Here is an 18,760-nt window from a genome sequence, read left to right as displayed (position 1 = left end):
AGCATTTCAAGTAAAGAAAATTCTATCCTCCATTATCTTCAATTTTTCCCCCTGCCTTAATAACAGAAGGTAAAAAATTACATCCAAGTCAGTCACCAATAAACGACAAACATTTATGAAAAACAGATAAATTGCCAAAAAAAATTACAATCACATAGTAGAAGACCCTTTGGCAGAGCTTAGTGCACCGTGCTGCATTAGAGCTGACATCAGAAGAAATAATAGAAACATACTGTCACCAGTACAACCAATTTTCAACTTTTATTATGTATCATACACAAAAAATCATTCCGTATTTACTTCTTCTTTTTCTTCCCATCTTTGGCAGCAGCCTTTGACACATCATCAGGGTTTTCTGCTGCTTCTTTGATTCTCTTGGCCCGAATACCGACCAGACGAGCATCAGCACGTGCCTAAAATAGCAAGAATTACAGTCGTTAAGTTAATAACATACATGCATGGTAGTAGAGATACAACTATCTATAGGGACCCTAAAAAACTGTAAAAATTGATCAAAAGCGACGTTAAAAATAAAGCAAGAGCGGTACAAAAAGTTGGTACTAAAACACAAAATTAGTGCAAAAAAAAAGCTGTGTATTTAACGCTACTTCTAAAATTCAGCATCAATGTCCATTTTTGCCTATTTTCCCTTAATAATTTGTTTTATATACACTGTGAATTGAAAAGTTAGAACTTATGACAATTCTGAAGAAAAAGAATTAAAAATTATTTATTTCACTACCTTTTTATCCAATCATTTTCTAGGAGGGTGTTTTGATACTTAAAGTAATTTAACTAGTTTAACAAGTTGTTGGGTTAGATACTTTAAAAGTACTCTGACATTGTGTGAATGGTTGATTAGGTTGCAACATATCATAAAATTATATATAAAAAAAACCACAACCACACACACACACCCCCACTAAAATATCTTACAGTGAAATCACACATGGTAGGTATTAAAAACAGCAAATATCTCACAATTAGCATAACCTACACAATGTGTACATTTCTAGATGTATTAACGAACTAACTGTAAACAAAAGAATGGGGCGAAACGTACATAACACATTGTAAACTTTTTTTCATAACGTTAACAATTATTTCTTGGGCTAAACTATAAAATTACAAAAACATAAAATATAAAGAAAAGTGAGGATAGGGTATTTCAGTATTACATTTTTCGATAAACGACGTTTTTCACCATTTTTTCCCCCACACATTTGTTGTGTACATAGAGTAATAAAAGATAAGTAACATAAATCCTTGTACAATATAAAATACGCGTAAGCAAAGCCATCGCTCCCGCTTATAAACAAAATAACCAAAGATAAAATAAACAATATGTTTAACTCCACGTTGTAGGCACAGTACAAAGACCATGGACAAAGGCCAAAGTTTCACGTTTGAGGCGGTCATTAATAAAATTGATTTGTGCTGGGGTAAAAAAATATTACATTTGAGATATTGAAATTTGTTTCCTGTGTCAAAAATTTATGACCAATGGTGTGACATTTACAGAAATGGCATCTATCATGTCGTGAAAACAGCTGTATTTTGCGCCAAACTTTGTGTTTCATCAAACATGTTTAAACATCACGGGGAAAAAAAAAAAAAAAAAAACAAAAAAAAAAACAAAAAAAAAAAACAGGTGAATTTTGTGATTTTTTTTTTTTTTTGAGAATTTTGCGTATAACCGGATAACGACATTTCGGGGTCCCTAAATGTCCATTTCGAAAAACAAACTAAAGTTCAATTGAATATTAAATTCAATAAAAAATCAGAAGACATTTCTTGATGTAAGTTTTTGGACATACGCCATTGCTAAGAACTTTTTCTGTTGAAGAAAAACTAATAAATAAAATAAATAAATAAAAATAAAAATAAAAATACTCAAAAAAAGATACAAAAAACACACAAAATTAAGCAAACAATTGCTGTTGTCAACAAGGATATGAACACCACAAAATATTCCGAAACAGGAATATGGTCAGCAAACAAAGAAAAAACAAAGAAAAATGTACTGAGAGAACGAAAAAATCCCCACAAATGATGACAACACAAAAATCATTTGTGGGGATTTTTTCGTTCTCTCAGTACATTTTTCTTTGTTTTTTCTTTGTTTGCTGACCATATTCCTGTTTCGGAATATTTTGTGGTGTTCATATCCTTGTTGACAACAGCAATTGTTTGCTTAATTTTGTGTGTTTTTTGTATCTTTTTTTGAGTATTTTTATTTTTATTTTTATTTATTTATTTTATTTATTAGTTTTTCTTCAACAGAAAAAGTTCTTAGCAATGGCGTATGTCCAAAAACTTACATCAAGTCATGCACTCCCATTGCACAAATCTTTTAAAGATAACAGAAGACATTTCTTCATCAAAGGCCATAGCCGGCTACGTAGGGGTGAGAAGCCCCCACGCGCATTCGTTCCAAATTTCGGCCAAAAGTTGCATCTGATGGATTACAAACTCACCCGTCACCCCCAATTTCAACCATAAAGTTGCACTAGGAACAAAGATAAAAATACCACTACTATTTTTGGCGAAGATTTTTTCTCAAGATCTACTGGACCGATTTTTATGAGAAAAAAATATATACGTATTGTAAATATATTCGAGGCGATTCACAAAATAAATCAAGAACCTAATCCCACAAACTTAACTACCCAAAAAAAAATTAATTTAGTTTTCATGATTTTTTTTCCCGGTCACTCACGAGATACAATTACCAGTTTTTTTTTTCTATTAGACAATCGGACCTCTTTTTACAACATATAATTTTTCCAAGTCAATCTAATAGGTGGAGCATAGGTAAAAAAATTAAAATACACTTTCGTTCTGGACTGTGGTTTTCGTGATGTGAAATCTCACTTAGAATCTAAAGGTTTTCGAGTACTGATTCCAGCACTTAAAGGAAGGCGTTCTCAGTTAGTTCAAGAATCGAATGAGTAGCGCTTCGTGACGTTAAGTAACCAACTTTATTCAAACAACACATGAAAAAAAAAAAAAAAAAAAAAAATTACAACCATATTTTTGGCTTCCAATGTTTTAAAGCTCTGCAAACAAATGCAAAGCTTCTCAGCAGATGTGAAGCTTCAAATAAAACATTTAGCAAATTGCTTGGTGAAGTCAAATCAAATATTAAAAGGAGCTGCAATTTTATGTGCTTAATTGAAGCTTCCCAAAGGCATACCTGCCAACTTTGGCCAGTCCAAAAGCGGGAGGTTTTTTATTGGCGGGGGGATGGGTGGGGGGGGGGGGGGGGGGGGGGGGGGGAAATTTATTTTGTAAATTTAATTTTTTTTTAAAGAGTAAACCAGCATGATTAGCACAAGCAATGGGCAAATTGTGTTCTAAAATAAAATACTTTAACAAACACATTGCTTTTGTCACACTATCTTCTTTCCGACTTGTGTCACGAAAAACGTCTAATTTCTGATTTGATGCCATAGCATTGACGGCATGTTTCTTCGTATTTATATGCTTCACAATGTCGCCCTTTTCGGCATGCGAGACGAAAAATTCACGACACAAAGAACAAAATGCAGCATGTTCACCTTTCCTCGATTGCAAAATACACGGAAATTCGTCACTAAATGTCTTCTTGTACATAGCAAGATACTTCACTGTAGGCTTACTTAGCGCCATTTCTATTAAATCCATATTGCGGAGTAGGCCTACAACTAAACAATGCATACAAAATACTCATCACGCAACTACTTCCACAAAATAATATTTTTATGAATACACCGTTGAATAAATTCGAAGACTGTACTATAATGCTACCTCTACACTTCGTCTGTGGGCACAGATGCGAACAAAGGCGAATTTGTTCGGGGACGAACAAACAATTCACACATAGCCGGCTGACAAACCGAAGCGAATTTGCGCACGAATGTAAACAGTGGTATCATAAACTCATTATTAATCCACTCCGTCTTTATTTCAAACCAACACCACCGAAAATACAGTTTACAATGTTGACAACACACGCCATCTTGGAAAACAAATGAAACCTTTTTCTGTTTGGCTAATAAACACCAATGACGAACGTGTACCAAAACAGCTCCCATAATTATCGTAAATAACTACGTTTCTTTCTTAGATGTACGCTTAACCAAGCGTTTTAGCCGACAATTGTGGGCATTTAGGTTATTAAATTAACTACACGTTATGGTACGAACCGTAGTTACTATACGATTGTACGGAATAATGGTACAAGCATATTAATTCTATAAATTTATTGCATTAGAAACTTCAAGATAAACAGAACCAAAAATCGGGAGATTTGAATGACAAATCGGGAGGGCGGGAGAAAGGGTATAAAATCGGGAGTCTCCCGCCTAAAGCGGGAGGGTTGGCAGTTCTGCAAAGGCCTAATTTCAAGTATATCATTAATAATATAATATGTGATCAACTTACTCTCAACAGCAATATGTGGTTTTATTGTTATATGTACAAGTTCTGTTATCATAGTAAGATAAAATATATACTAGTTTTTAAGTCTAATCACAAGCTTTTAACTGTAACACATGACCAATGATGGGTAAATGTAAAACCAAAATGACCAATAAAAACCAGAATTGCACACAGCCCTTCAAAAAATTTAATGCAAGTTAGGAAAAAGCTGCTGGAACCTAGTTTTTTGACTTCCAGCACCTTTACTGTCTATTTTAGGAATTTTTTTGTCACGTGACAAATCCTTCAGTTTTGAAACTTTTGTGACCTGCAGACACAAAGTTTTTAGTTACTTTACCTTGCGCAGAGCAGTGAAGGCAGAGAACTTCTTATCTTCTTCAGTGATGGCACGTGCTTTAGGTTTGATGGTTGGTTGTTTTATTGGCATCACTGGAGTCTTCAGTTGCACAGCAACTTTCCTTTCTTCCTCCTGCAAACATAAGTCCAAAGAAAAGAGTAATTTATATTCTAGACAGACTATGGTTCCCAAAATCCTACTCCAAAATAAATATTTTAATTTTTCCCTGTGCAAATTTTGTTTGTTTGTTTTGATTAGTCAGTCTTGCACAACAACATAATTAAAAAGGTCTAAAAATACCGGCGAACCAATTTCAACACTTTTTCTGGATCTATTCAGGGCCCGCCTACTTGGGCACACAAGGTGTGCAGATCTTCAGAAGAAACCACACAGTTTGAAAACTGCTGAAGATATTCAATGTCTGTTTACGAAAATCAATTAACAATGTACTGGGGCTGATAGGTAATTCTGCTTTAAGATTTAGTTTTTTAACTGTACATATAAGGAGAGCGAATAGAATAAAAAAAACATTTTTCATCATAATTTTTAAACATTACATGCCTTGTAAAGATTCTTGAAAGTACCCAATGGCCTGCTATCTAATGCACGACAAGAAGACCACGTGCCAGTCCTGAGCCTTGCGCTAGAGGCGACTAGAAGCACCAGTGAGCATCGCACTTATCATCCTACCTCACTGCCTGTATAGGTGGGCCCATCAATTTTTTCTTTAAACTCATTTATATTACAGGGATACTTTTACTTAGCATCATTACTGCTTGTGACCAGTCATTCAGTTTTGTCACTTTTTTTTGACATGCAGAAACCCTGATCAAACAATACCTACTTAAAAAACAAAATGAATTCCTTGTAGTACTAGAATGAGAAAATGCAATAAAACTATTTTGTGCATTCACACATTTAAATACAATTCTAACAGATAAACTGTCACAATATTTAATGATACAAAATTGTGTCAGGATTTCAAAGCCATCCAGAAAAAATTTCGTGGACAGCTCTGCAACCCTGAATATATTTTATGCACCAATCGTTGCTAACATAGAATATAAAACCATTTAGCCTTTGGTGTATGGTGCAATAACAGATAATCAGTGATGGGTCGAGTCACCCTACTTCAGCATTGAGTCGAGTTCGAGTTAAACAAAGAAATTTATTTTCGAGTCGAGCTCGAGTCGAACTCATGGAAATTTGTCGAGATGAGTCAAACTTTTTGCAGCACTTGCATCTAGCTGTTTGATGATCAATTTTTTTCAAAAAATGCCCAAATCTCTGCTCTTGATTTCTGTTCGTCACTTTATGACGTCCCAGGTCGTACAAACACTAATACTAAACCGTTTATGATTAATACGACGCCGGCGACGCAAACATTACTTTCAAGTGTAAACATAAACTTCAACAGCCTCAATGTTCCGTTCGGCCATGGAAAACTAGTTGGAGATTTCAATTATTGTTGATATTGATTTGTCAAAGTGGCAACATTCCCTGGCCGTATGATGACTTACGTAGGCCATTGGCCTGGAGTTAAAATGGCGGTTATCTAGTGTTTAGTAATAAATATTATTTACTTCCAAAGCTGCCCAAATATTGACTATGTTCGTGGTCTTGTTCAGGACTAAATCTGGAAAACATTTTTTAAATTCCGTTATAGTTAAATGAAGGTATTTTGTTGCAATAAGAAATATTAAGTCCATATTGAAGGATTGGATGCACTGTTTGCGGTTATACACGATCGAAAATAAATAATATTCCAACTTCGTTTTCAATGTTGGATCAGAGGTTTTCCACTAGGTAGGCCTAAATAATAAGTTTTATTTTATTTTATTTTAAAGTGCATGGTTTCGGATAAATACCTTCTCGATTGTAAATTGTGCAACATTATGGTCGAGCCAAAAACTAAACTTTGACGAGACTGGAGGACACGATCTTAATCAACTCGGTTTTCAAGCCGAGTTTAGTTTCTCCGGCTCGACTTGACTCGCTCGATTTTTCGAGTCTCGACCCTTCACTACAGATAATCCCTGGTAGAGTTTATTAATATTTTCTTACTAAAATAACAAAATGCAACTAGACTAATTCACTGATTAACACATTAAAACATATGCTTAACAAAGTAACTGTTTACAATATAACAAAAGTGTAAAAAGTAACACACTTTTATAACACCTAATTTAAAAAAAATTATCCAAGGATACAAAATTGTATCAGGATTTCAAAGCCATACAGAAAAAATTTCATGGACGGCTCTGCAACCCTGAATATATTTTCTGCACCAATCGTTGCTAAGATAGAACATGAAACTAAATTAGCCTTTGGTGTATGGTGCAATAACAAATATACCCTGATTTTTCTTTAAGAACATTTGTTAAATACAGTCAAACCTCTCTGAAACGACCCCTCACGGTTCCCCGAAATCGGGTCGTAATAGATGTTTTCCGAAATTTTCAGTTGATTTCATTCCCCCCCCCCCCCCCTCCCAAACCGCTACTCGCTAAGAAACCAGCCGTACAATGGCAGGATGCTGTCACTCACAATGCTAGACGGCTTTTCTTTAAACCCACTTCAACCTTCATGACAAGCCCGTCGCCCTACAGGCCACCTCTAAAGAAAATATGTCAAAACACAGTTTATTTTTACTGGTTAGTTTACATGTACATTTTCTGCTTGCCGTAGTTAAATACACTAGAACCCCGATGTCACGAACCCCGGATTTAACGAAGCAGTGATTTTACGAATACATTCTCGGGAACCGTCAAAAAATTGGACATTTTGACCAAAATGTGAAAATCAGAAAAAATTAAAAAAAAAAAAAAAACTAAATGAAAAATCATTAAAATCTGTTCATTTTAACACACAGCGTATTTTTGTGTCTGCTTTAATACTTCCAATAATGTTCATGTAAGAATAACAAAAAAATAATGGGACATTTTCTTTAAAAATATGGCAGCGGTAGGTTCTGCAACGCGAGTGGGCGCACACGAAGCTCGCCCGGCTGGCTGGCGGCAGCAGCTTCATGACACATAAGCTCACCCCTCCCTCCCAGACACACAAACCATCCAGTGTCCTTCCTTATAACACCCCAACTTTGCTTCCTTTGAAAAACCTTCAGTGAGAAAATACTCATTTCACCCTCCCTTCTCCTGTAAAATTGGGCTATTATGAAAGGTGTACTAAAGCGGGGAGGGAGGGGTCAAAATATGTCACTAGTCACACCAAGTTCGAGTTCAGTCATCTCTGGCAAGGAATTTACAAGCTTTCAAACTTAAATATAAATGTATTTTAATAGCAAGGGTCCTATGAAAAGGAACATACCGAATAAAATCAAGCTGCTGTCACCAAACAAAGCATAAAACGGCCCAATGCGTGGTCGCTTTTTTATTGCTCGCGCGAGAGGCGAGACGTGGAATGTTAGAAGAAACATAAATGCGGGGAAGACAGACGGCAGCCAGTGTGTTTCCTGCGTGGGGAATAAGTGGCGTTGCCTTTTTTTTTATGCTGGGTGAAGCGACCTTTTTCTATCAACCCACGGGAAAAGATAATTGCTTGAGCTGTCAAAATAAACATCGCTGCAGCAGTTAAAACAAGTCGAGGCGGGCGTGCATCCAGTCGGTCGCTGTGTTATGTCAACCGATAGTAATAAAAATCAAGAGAAATCCAGCAGGTAGCTTTGCCTTAACTGCGTACCACACTAGACACTCGCAAAAAGCTAAACGTAAACTCGTTGCCACCAAAACCTTTATCTGCACCCTGCCGGCAAAAGACGTGGAATGGGGGTTGTCAAGCGCTGACAGCGGCCGACAGGAAGTGGTATCTATTTTTAGATATGTGCTGCCTACTGCAGTACAGCACTGGGCAAGAGAAACGCAGTAAGACGCTACTCACCACAAGAAACTTATTTTCTGTCCGATTTTCTTTGGATTTTCGGCAATTTTTTCACGGTTCCTCAAAATCGGGTTGTAATAGAGAGGTGGTCGCAATAAATGGGGTCGCAACAAAAAGGTTTTACTGTAATACCTTTAGAGTTAATTACTGTTTTCTTACTAAAAATATGCAAATTTTATCCATCAACTTTTGTTATACAAACAAAACCAAAATCTGACTATTCCTTACACACTAATAAATACTTTATTTTCATTACTTAAATTAGCCTTTACATACTCTACAACTACGTATTCTATATAAAATTTTTAATGGAACTTTTGCTGTAATATAGAGGTAACAATAAATATTATAGGTAGGCCTAGTATAAGAATTTAACAATTTAGAGTATACAGTAAAACCTCTTACAACGAACTCCTTTATAACGAAATCGAAAGTTTGCAGATAGATCATGAAGTGCCACAAAATATTGAACTTGGCAGCAGAACCAGATGTTCTGAAAAAATACTTTTGTTAACTACACCCAAGAGAAGGAATTTTGTGCATGATCAAACCACCTATTCCAGCATCATCAACCAAATTCAAAGTGCCTGAAAAATCAAAAATTGATAAACTCTGTAGTGAAGTACTGCGAAGACCCTAAGTGTTAAACTAAATTTAAAATTTGTGAAAGTGTAAAAAACTTATGCTAAATTTCAAAGTAATCCTAGCAAGAGTTTGTTTCAGAGTATAATTAAAACATTTTATATTAATCAATCAAATTGCATTTAATTTTGTATTTGCTGTATATCTGATCATTCACATGCTCATGAATGTTATTAACATGCCCACATGTCATTTACATGGTTGTGAAAGTATACAAAAATGAAAACAAAAACATATAAAAATATTTAAGCTTTGCTGATACCATGCCATAATTATGTACCTCTTAAAATATTAAAATTATTTTTTTGGAAATTTTAAAACGTATTTGACAATTTGTTTTTTTAGGTATACAGAAATATCCTATAATTGTAGAATCACCCCACTACAAAAAGTTTGTCTTAGTAATATATATACACACACACACACACACACACACACACACACACACACAGAGGCTTGCATAGTTGTCACTTTAAAGCAAAATAAAGTATTTCTCCATTTCAATTAACAGTCAAAGTTTTTGTTTGGATTTACTTACCTTACTCTGCAAGCGGCCCTTAGCGTCATGCATTCAATTCTTTTTAATTTCTTTTTTGTATACATATCACTTGTAGTTTTGAATTCACCTCGTTATAAAGAAACCTCACTATAACAAACACACCCGAAATCAATCCCTTCAAGTTTCTTATACTGAGGTTTTACTGTACCTATATAAGGTAAATTCTGCACTTATGTACATGATATGGCAAGTAAAAATTTTATTTCAAAAATTACTAAATGCAAAAAAATAACAAAAATGTAATACTTGTAGAGATTTATTTATGTAAATCAAAGTTGAAGGAAAATAATTCTGGAAAAATAGGCTAGCAAAAAATTTCCAGACACACTTCTCAAAATAAATAGATTTAAATTTTAATAATGCAAGGAGAATTATTATTTTTACTCATTTCAAAGCAATCATAGGCCTAATAAACTTTGCCTAAAAAATTTGTAACCATACAAAATCACCAACTGCTAATTATAATATGATTCAATGACCAGACTAATGAGCACAAGTCAAATAATAGTCTGCGAGTACTCACGGTAGCTTCACCCTTCCTCAGCTTCTTGTTGGGATGAAGCGGGAAGATGATCAACTTGGACCTGTATTCTTTCAGACGCTGCACATTTTGTTGGAGCGACTCAATCGACTTGTTGCGACGACGGTGATCCACGGATATGCCAACAGACCTGGCAAAACCAACGCTCAAACCAGCACCCTATAACAAACACCACAACTACAAGTCAGCAAAGTTTTTTATTTTATTTTTAAGAGTGTCCTTTGGAGGATAGCACTAACAGTCCTGTTTCTTACTAATGGGAAATAGCATTTTGGAGATATCCTTCTTTATAGAGACAGCTTCAAAACTAATCTTGCCTGCCACTCACAAAAACCACAGGGGAAAGAGGGGTATGGTTGAAACAACACACTGAAGTTGAGCAACAAAGGTCACAGGTTTAACATTTACTGAAACACACGGATTCCCCAAAACTTCTTGTTTAACATTTACTGAAACACACGGATTCCCCAAAACTTCTTATAAGTCCACCATCTTACATTTTCATTTACTTATTCTTTCAGGGATCCCTGTACTCATTTACTTGCTGCAGTCTGAAATTTTTTTCACATTATAGATTACTTTCAGTTCAAGCTCGAAGCATCTACAGTCAGGCAAACGTAATACTACTATACCAGACACATGGATATCCCTGCCTCTTCCGTAGTCAGATCGTGCTAGAACAATTTGAAACCCTACTCTACCATACCAAAGCTTTAGAAGTCCATTTATCAAGTCTATTTGTCCTTCGGAAGAATAAATTGTGCCAGTTCCTGAAATGTTGCAACTGAATCAAAAAGCCTATTATGTTAGCCTGTGCTGTCATTTTTTCTGACCAAATTCCTTCTACAAAATTCTCTCGAGTTGTCTAAGGATGTATTATTTGACATCAGCTTAACATTGGCTGTTTTATACGTGTTTAAGTATTAATTTAGGTAATATCGGACGTCACAGATTTTTAGAACAGAAAGAAAAAAATCGGAAAACATGGTTTTCACACAGTACACACATCCCTAATTTTACTTTGAAGGGATGGTTTCACGATTCCTACTAGTTTGTGAAAAATTAAAATTTTATATTTTGCAATACAATACCTGTGCTTTTATGTTGCCATCACTTTTTATTTTTATACGCGATAAATAGGACTAAATGTTTTCCAAATATTGAGACGTTCCTGAATTAACCCTGAAAGGAAAGGTTTCTTAATTCCTACTGGACTGTGAAAAAATAAGAGTCTACATTATAATACCTACCTATGTATTCATGCCATCACCTACAATCATTTTTTACCTGTTTTTTTGGAGAACTTTAGTCAATGTAGGTGGTGGTGCAGTAATGAAATTTGTTTAAATAACAACTGTATTGCAATTGTAAGGAATTTTTAATGCTTATATTTTAAGTTTTTATTAGCATAGTAATTGTATTATTATTATCTTTTATTTAAAATTGTGACATGCACACCAACAGTCGGTGGGCACGATAATTAATTATACACGGACAAACATAAGGTTCTCACCGCAAACATATGGACTCCCTCCCCGGTGGTGCCATAGCAGGTGAGAACACATGGCCAACACACCAGGAAAGAGTACCACATATTGGCGGTGATAACAAATAAACACATCAACAGACACAAAAAATACAACACTACAATAAACACCAATAACTAGACAAAACAAAATATTAAAAAAAAGAGGGAAATGTTTGTTTCATTTAGGGGTGGACGGGATCCCGAAATTCGGGAAAAAACCATTCCCGAACTTCGGGAAAATAATTTTTCTCTTTGCGATAATACCTCGGGAAAACAATTTTTTTTAAATAGTAAAAACCTTCGTCGTACTAATTTTTATATTCTACAAATACGTTATGTATACATACGTCCCGTAAAAACTTCGTATACGTATTAAACAAAGTACAAAGACATCACAAAAAATAAAATACATATTATAAACAATAACGTAAATTCAACACTCGTTCATAAACATAGTTTAAAATAACTCTCTGACTAAATAAATAACTCAATGTTGAATATTATTAAGTTTGGCGAATGTTAACATCTTTGCCGTATTTTTAGGTTATAATTTGTCTTGAAAATTAACAAGAGCAACAATACGCAGTGTTGCCAAACGCGTAATATTCGAAACACTAATAAAATGAAAGACGCCATCTTGGTTTCAAATGTTTATGCCATAAACGTCTTTCATAAACATGAGATGGTTTTACGTTTTAGTCGTTGGTCATTATGTAAGAATGAAAGTGAACAATTAAAAACAAGTGGTATTTTTAAAGTAGGCGTGATAATTATTTCCGTCAAATTTCATTTAAAAAAAAAAGGGTAGTTTATACACTTGTGTGAATAATGGAGCCTGGCATTCCAGGCAGTAGCAAAAGTGAACCAGGTGTGTCTTCTGCGCCTATTTGGAAGTTCTTTAAAAAAAATTACCAAATACAAGTTGCAATGTACTTAAATTAACAAGTGAACATGTTGAAGAGTTGGTGTTTCTTCATGAAAATTTAAAGTAGAGTAGGACACAAGATGTTTGTATTTATTACATTTTATGTTATTTATTATTTGTATTTGTGTGTCTTTCCTTTTCTGTGATTTGGTTTATAAATGTGGATGGTTTATTGAAAAAAAAAAAAGAAAAAAAAAAGACAAAAATACGCACATTTTAAAAGTACATATAATTTTCTGCACATCAAGCTAAGAGACAATTTACTGCTCTTGCTCCCGATCCCGATCCCGAAAATCTGATGTACTTCCCGACCGAATCCCGTCCCGAAGTAAAAATGCTATTCCCGTCCACCTCTAGTTTCATTACATTGCATTTAAATGCATTACAATGCATTTCAAGTATGTACTATTTGAGTCACGTAACGAAGGAGTCAAAAGGGAGGCAAAAAAAAAAATTAATTACAGTAGAACCCTGTTATAATGAATCTGAAGGGAGTAGTTTATATGTTCACTATAGAGGGGAAACTTTATATCTGGGAAAACTTTTATATTGGCAATACATACTCAAAAGCAAAATCTTAACTACACATAGGCCTAAAAGACAAGAAAATAACGAATGAAAATACTCAAAGCAACAGTTTTATGAGCAAATGCAGATATTATTTTTAATACACTATACATGTACAAACTTTCTATTAATGGTTTTTCAACATCTGCATATTTTCCTTTTTTCAGGCGTTTAATAGGTACTCTGTGATGTATTCGCAGCTTGAGAAAGAAGATTGTTCAGCTTGTTTAATATTGTACTTAATGTGGATGTTGTAATTCCCAGTTCCTTTGCTATTAACACGTGCAGGACAGTGGGGTTAAAGTCTACCTTTTCAATAATGTCTAGTTTATCTCGCACAGATAATGAATGCCTTACGTTTTTTACTGCGTTTTTCACCCTTTTTTATGTACGTATTTCTTATTGAAGCACATTTGCAGCTTAATAAAACAAAATTCTTTTTACCGTCAAAAGTAAATAAACGAAAAATAACGAATCTGGCGCATCAAAGATCACTACGTATCATTTAGTATCGCAGTTGCTAAAGCTGGAACGAAAATTTCTTACTTTCTATGGAAACATTTAGTCCACAGAGTTCTATCTAGTGGTAGTCTTACGAACCTTACTCGATCAAAATGTCCGAAACGTGAACAATAAAAATGAGCTGAAAAATATTGAATTTGTTGCTATAATGTACATACAGCAAAACCCCTTATTTGCACTTTTCATGGGGACAAAGTAAAAAAGTGTAAAAAGCGGGAAAGTGTAAATAAAGGGAAAAGCATAAAAAGGAGTACAGTTTACCTTATTTAGAATTTTTTTCCTTTTGTTTAATAGCACATACTACAATGCAGGTACAAACACACTAACAACAAATTTTACTTTAGTATTTAATCAATTATTAATTTACCACATTTGACAAAAATAAAAAAAGAATGAAAGCCAAAATGTTTTTCTGATTACTTCCTAAAAAATAAATTTGAAATTTTCTTCTGCTTGCTTTTTTGGCTGTTCAAGGAGATTATTTGCCTCTCCAAATTATAAATACAGTTGCAACCGGCAGGGTTTATAACAAATACGGGCTACATACACATTGCTCACAGTAAAAAATTTTTTAAGAAAAGGCCGCAAATTGATGAATATTTACCGTCAATAGCGCGCCAAACGCGGAGAAAGGTCATTGTACTCGGTCAGCTGCTGTAACGACGCGGCGGCGCATGCGCACTCTATGCTCCGCCCAGACTCATGACGCCATCAGCCGCCAACCAATAGATGCGAGCTTAGCGGAAAAAAATATAAGCTCCACCTCCCGTGTACCAATTTTATCCAGTTCTAATACCAGTTTATTGGTATACGCACCAGTTTTCTCGCTGCCGTGACATGTTCAAGTTTACGTTTATCATGATGTCTTGATACCAATAATTAATTATTTACGATCCCCAGAAATAAATGGTTAGTTTAAAAAATATGGCGTCAACTGTACAATACTTCCCAAATTATAAAAGACGTATAAAACAGTTACCAAGACACCGCTCATTTTATCTTGTGAAGTTTATGTCTCGTACCAGTATTTCGGCTAAGTTGTGACATAAATACAGTATCAGAACTTACAAGCAGCCATGTTTGTACATTCATGAGTTTACGTTTTTCCCTCGTGCATTTTAGATTGTCTCCTGCTATAATTACTCGTACTTTTACACGCCTAGGCTTAAATTATTACATGTTTAGAAATAAAAGCAACTTTTCATGTTATAAAATATGTATATTTTGCTATTTAAAATGTTCATTGCCTACTAGCTCCACGGTATTTTCTGGTTGTTTATGGTTGTTCGTGACGTAAATAGCGGGATTGATTCGATTTTTGAGACGTAATTCGCGGGAAAGTATTGTATTGGACTATATGGGAACCAAACGGGACCTGAAGAATATAGTGCAAATAACGGGAAAACGTAAATAACGGTAACGTAAATAAGGGGTTTCGCTGTACGTATTTGTGTGGCGGTAATTTATGTTTAATTTTGATAACTTATTAAATGTACACGCGTTCGCCCATTCTTTAACTATGCAGGGAAAACTATTTTTTATTTTCACCAAACTGAGCACCATTTCTGGCTACACGTAGCCTACCGAGGCCACTAGATTACGACTTGTTTATAATATGAACAGTGGACAATCGAGTAGCATATTGCGGAGAAAAACGTTAATGTGATCCAGAATAGACGTTTTCTGAAAATACTTGTAATTATATGAAAATATTTGAGATAAATATGCATTATGTCGGCAAAATTTGTTCGTGGTATACGGGAAAACGTATCAACATTGACAAAAGTTGTGCGCTATATCCAATAAATTAATACATAACCTCACATCATTTTGCCAGGACCGAGACGGAAATTCACAATAAACGGGAATTCATTATAGGCGGGTTCACTATAAACGGGTTCTACTGTATTAAAGTCATTCATTTTCTGAGGAATACGTGCTGACAAATTGAATTTTGCAGTCTTCCTAGGAATTCTTTGATTACATTATATTCTGTTTGATATGGCTGGTGTTCATCCCTGGGTGCTGAAGACTTGATCCTGTTGGCTTGATACTGTTGTAAATGATGCTGTTTTAGTTCAGAAGATCCTGCACACTAAAGAAATTGAAAAATACAGATTTATAATTGTAGGGGGAAAAATTTTTTTTATTTGACAATTCATTATTATATGACAATAATTTTTTAACGTATAGGTCTTCCAACTTACTGAATTAAAACAAGCATCATGTACAACAGGATCATGTTATCAGGTTCCAGGGTTAAACTTCAATATATGAAATGCAGAAGAATTAGAGTATTTTTGATTCTCAATAGTTGGGTAAAGTTGTGCGCAAAAGAGATACACTGCAGATAAACAATGACTGGTGGCTGCAGTGTTAAAACACAGCTATTGTAATGTAAACTTTTAACTGTTATTTTTCACAAACAGTATGAATTAAGAAACCATCCCTCAGGGTAAATTTAGATGCAGTGTTTCCTTTTTTCTAAAAAGTCGCGACATCTGATGGTAACCTTCATTTTTGTTGTCGATTTCAGAAGGTTATTTTTGCTATGACAAACAGCATAAATTAACAAGAAATCAAGGTGAATCCATCTTCACCACTACTAAGATCATTCAAAGTTCAAGGAATCAGTCATAACATATTGTTAAAAACCATCCCAGCATTTGCCTAGATTTTGAGAAAAAAACTGTTATTTGGGATTTGCACAGCATCTTCACCACTGTAATCAACTATGTGACCTGGACATCACATTACAAAAACTTTTATGTGAATAAAATTGAAAACTGAATTGTATCTCAAGCACCACTCTTTTCAATCAATTATCTTTCTTTGTCAGCGAGAAGCACCCAGAAACCACAAACCTTGATTTCATCCAAGGTGAACCCCCGCCCTGCCCGCAGCTTTGTGTGGTACCGCACAGTGGGGCACCTCACGATTGGTCGCAGAGGGCCGGCGGCCGGCCGCGGAGCGATGGCACGCGCCTTCTTGATTCTGGCCTGTCTTCGCCGGAACTTGCGAGCAGGTTGGTTGAACCACGTCTTCACAAAACGCTGCCAATCCTTGTGGAAATGGCCATTAGGAATCATATTATTTCTTTTGGGTGCCATTTTGACTCTGAAAAAAAAAACCGAGCTCTCACTAATCAAAAAATAAAAATAAAAAACAAGGGCATTTACAAAGTGATCCCAATTCGTGAATCAGATGTATACTGATGTTATGAAGAATGAACAAATAAAGCACTAAAGAATCCCACAATACATGTTGTGCACCTTATACACAATTTGATTATATTCAATTCAATAAGTGAATTCAATTGGGCAGGTGATGAGTGGGAAACATGGCAGACACTGCAGTGAGCTGTTAGGTTTTCTCAGGGTATTCACATTTCCCTCACCCTTTCATATCACATCACTTATCATCTCCAATGACGTCAATGCAGATAAGACATTGGGCCCATTATGTTCTTACTGCAAATCTTTACTAAGCCATTATAAATTTTTTTTTCTTCTAATGACCTAGTAAAGTTCAATACCGTATAGAAAACTTTGAAAGGGTTAGTATATCATGAACAAAAAAACCTTCACAATAGTTTATTGCTAATGTATTGCCAAATGTAAATTCCTAAATTCTTTAAATTTCAAAACGTTTCAGCTTATAAAGTCATATTTAACTTTTGAGTTTAATTATTCAAACTTACAAATAAATTTTTTAAATACAGAAAATACTCCTTAAAAAAAGCTACTTAACTTAATTAAAGCAAGAAATATTTAAATTATTTATTTCAAAATAAAAATTATTATTTTAAGAAAACGTAAAATGCTCATCAACAAGCATTATTTAATAACCATAGTTATATAAATTTATTAAAAATATTTAATCAATTTTAATGTAGCTTCACCATTGTACCTAATTTGTAGTAGGTATTTACCAGTGTTTATTTCTGTGAGAAGTCAAAATTAACTGTGCCCCAGACTTTAATTACACTGCTCACACTAATAATAACAAACACATGACAGTAGTACACATCATTAAATCCATTAATTTAATAGATTGGATAAACTTGCTCACGTGACTAGCAGCTTTTTAATTATTTATCACATTTGTATATATCACTATTTTGTGATGTAAATAAGTGATTGAATAGAATGCATCAACTTGCTCAAGTGACTAGTACCTTACTTTGGAACTACTTATGTTTGTCGTCATCAATGGTTTATGGTTAAATTCAAAAGTTCTGTGTCGACAGGAACGTTACAATTTAGGGCTCTGGAGATCAAATATTAATATAGTGGCAGTAAAACGATACCATTTGTAGAAAGCCCTTTGTACCTGTATTGTGTATTGCTGTAAATATAGTGTCAGTACTGTTAACGGAAACCACATAACCTCTATAACGTCGTAAGATATATTTCCCGATTTAACTTTTAAGATATGGTGTGATTTTGGTAAAAACTGTTTTTCAAAATTATGGTGAACTGCAACACAAAATGCAAGGTGTTTATAACTTGTAAAATAAATAGTTTGTTCACATGCTAAGAGAATAAAAACACAACATTTCACGCGAAAATAATTACTAACCGTAATACTGTACTCTACCAGCGCTTGAATTTTAAATGTTACACACAACCCAAACTACAAGAACAATGATAACTTTTTTTCATATTATAAAGATAGCATGACATAAATCCGATTTATAATTAATTGTTAAATACCTACAATCGTCAGGCGCCTGACACCACCGGAAAGAGTTCTCACGAGCCAAACCTTGTTTCCGTCCGATACATGAATGCCACACTTCGAATTGTAAGTAATTGAGA

The 18,760-nt window shown here is 34.5% G+C and overlaps 1 protein-coding gene across 2 annotated transcripts; it reads right to left on the bottom strand.

Annotated features, from left to right (window-relative positions):
- Nucleotides 1-235: 235 nt before the first annotated feature.
- LOC134541776 (large ribosomal subunit protein eL13) lies at nt 236-18,731 on the bottom strand. 2 transcript variants are annotated; one of them, XM_063385440.1, is made up of 5 exons: nt 18,660-18,731; nt 16,805-17,057; nt 10,381-10,557; nt 4,760-4,891; nt 236-413 (listed from the first exon to the last, which is right to left on the bottom strand). In XM_063385440.1, exons 2-5 carry the CDS (start codon nt 17,048-17,050, stop codon nt 297-299), a joined length of 672 nt encoding a protein of 223 aa, XP_063241510.1. In that variant the 5' UTR covers nt 17,051-17,057; nt 18,660-18,731; the 3' UTR covers nt 236-296. The 2 variants fall into 2 exon arrangements, with proteins under 2 accessions (XP_063241510.1, XP_063241511.1); XM_063385441.1 differs by having other exon boundaries at nt 18,522-18,703.
- Nucleotides 18,732-18,760: the final 29 nt, after the last annotated feature.

The sequence above is a fragment of the Bacillus rossius genome (genome assembly GCF_032445375.1).
Source record: "Bacillus rossius redtenbacheri isolate Brsri chromosome 4 unlocalized genomic scaffold, Brsri_v3 Brsri_v3_scf4_2, whole genome shotgun sequence".
Taxonomy (NCBI): Eukaryota; Metazoa; Arthropoda; class Insecta; order Phasmatodea; family Bacillidae; genus Bacillus; species Bacillus rossius.
Note: the sequence above shows the minus strand (reverse complement) of the source record. Positions and strands in the feature narration are given on the sequence as shown.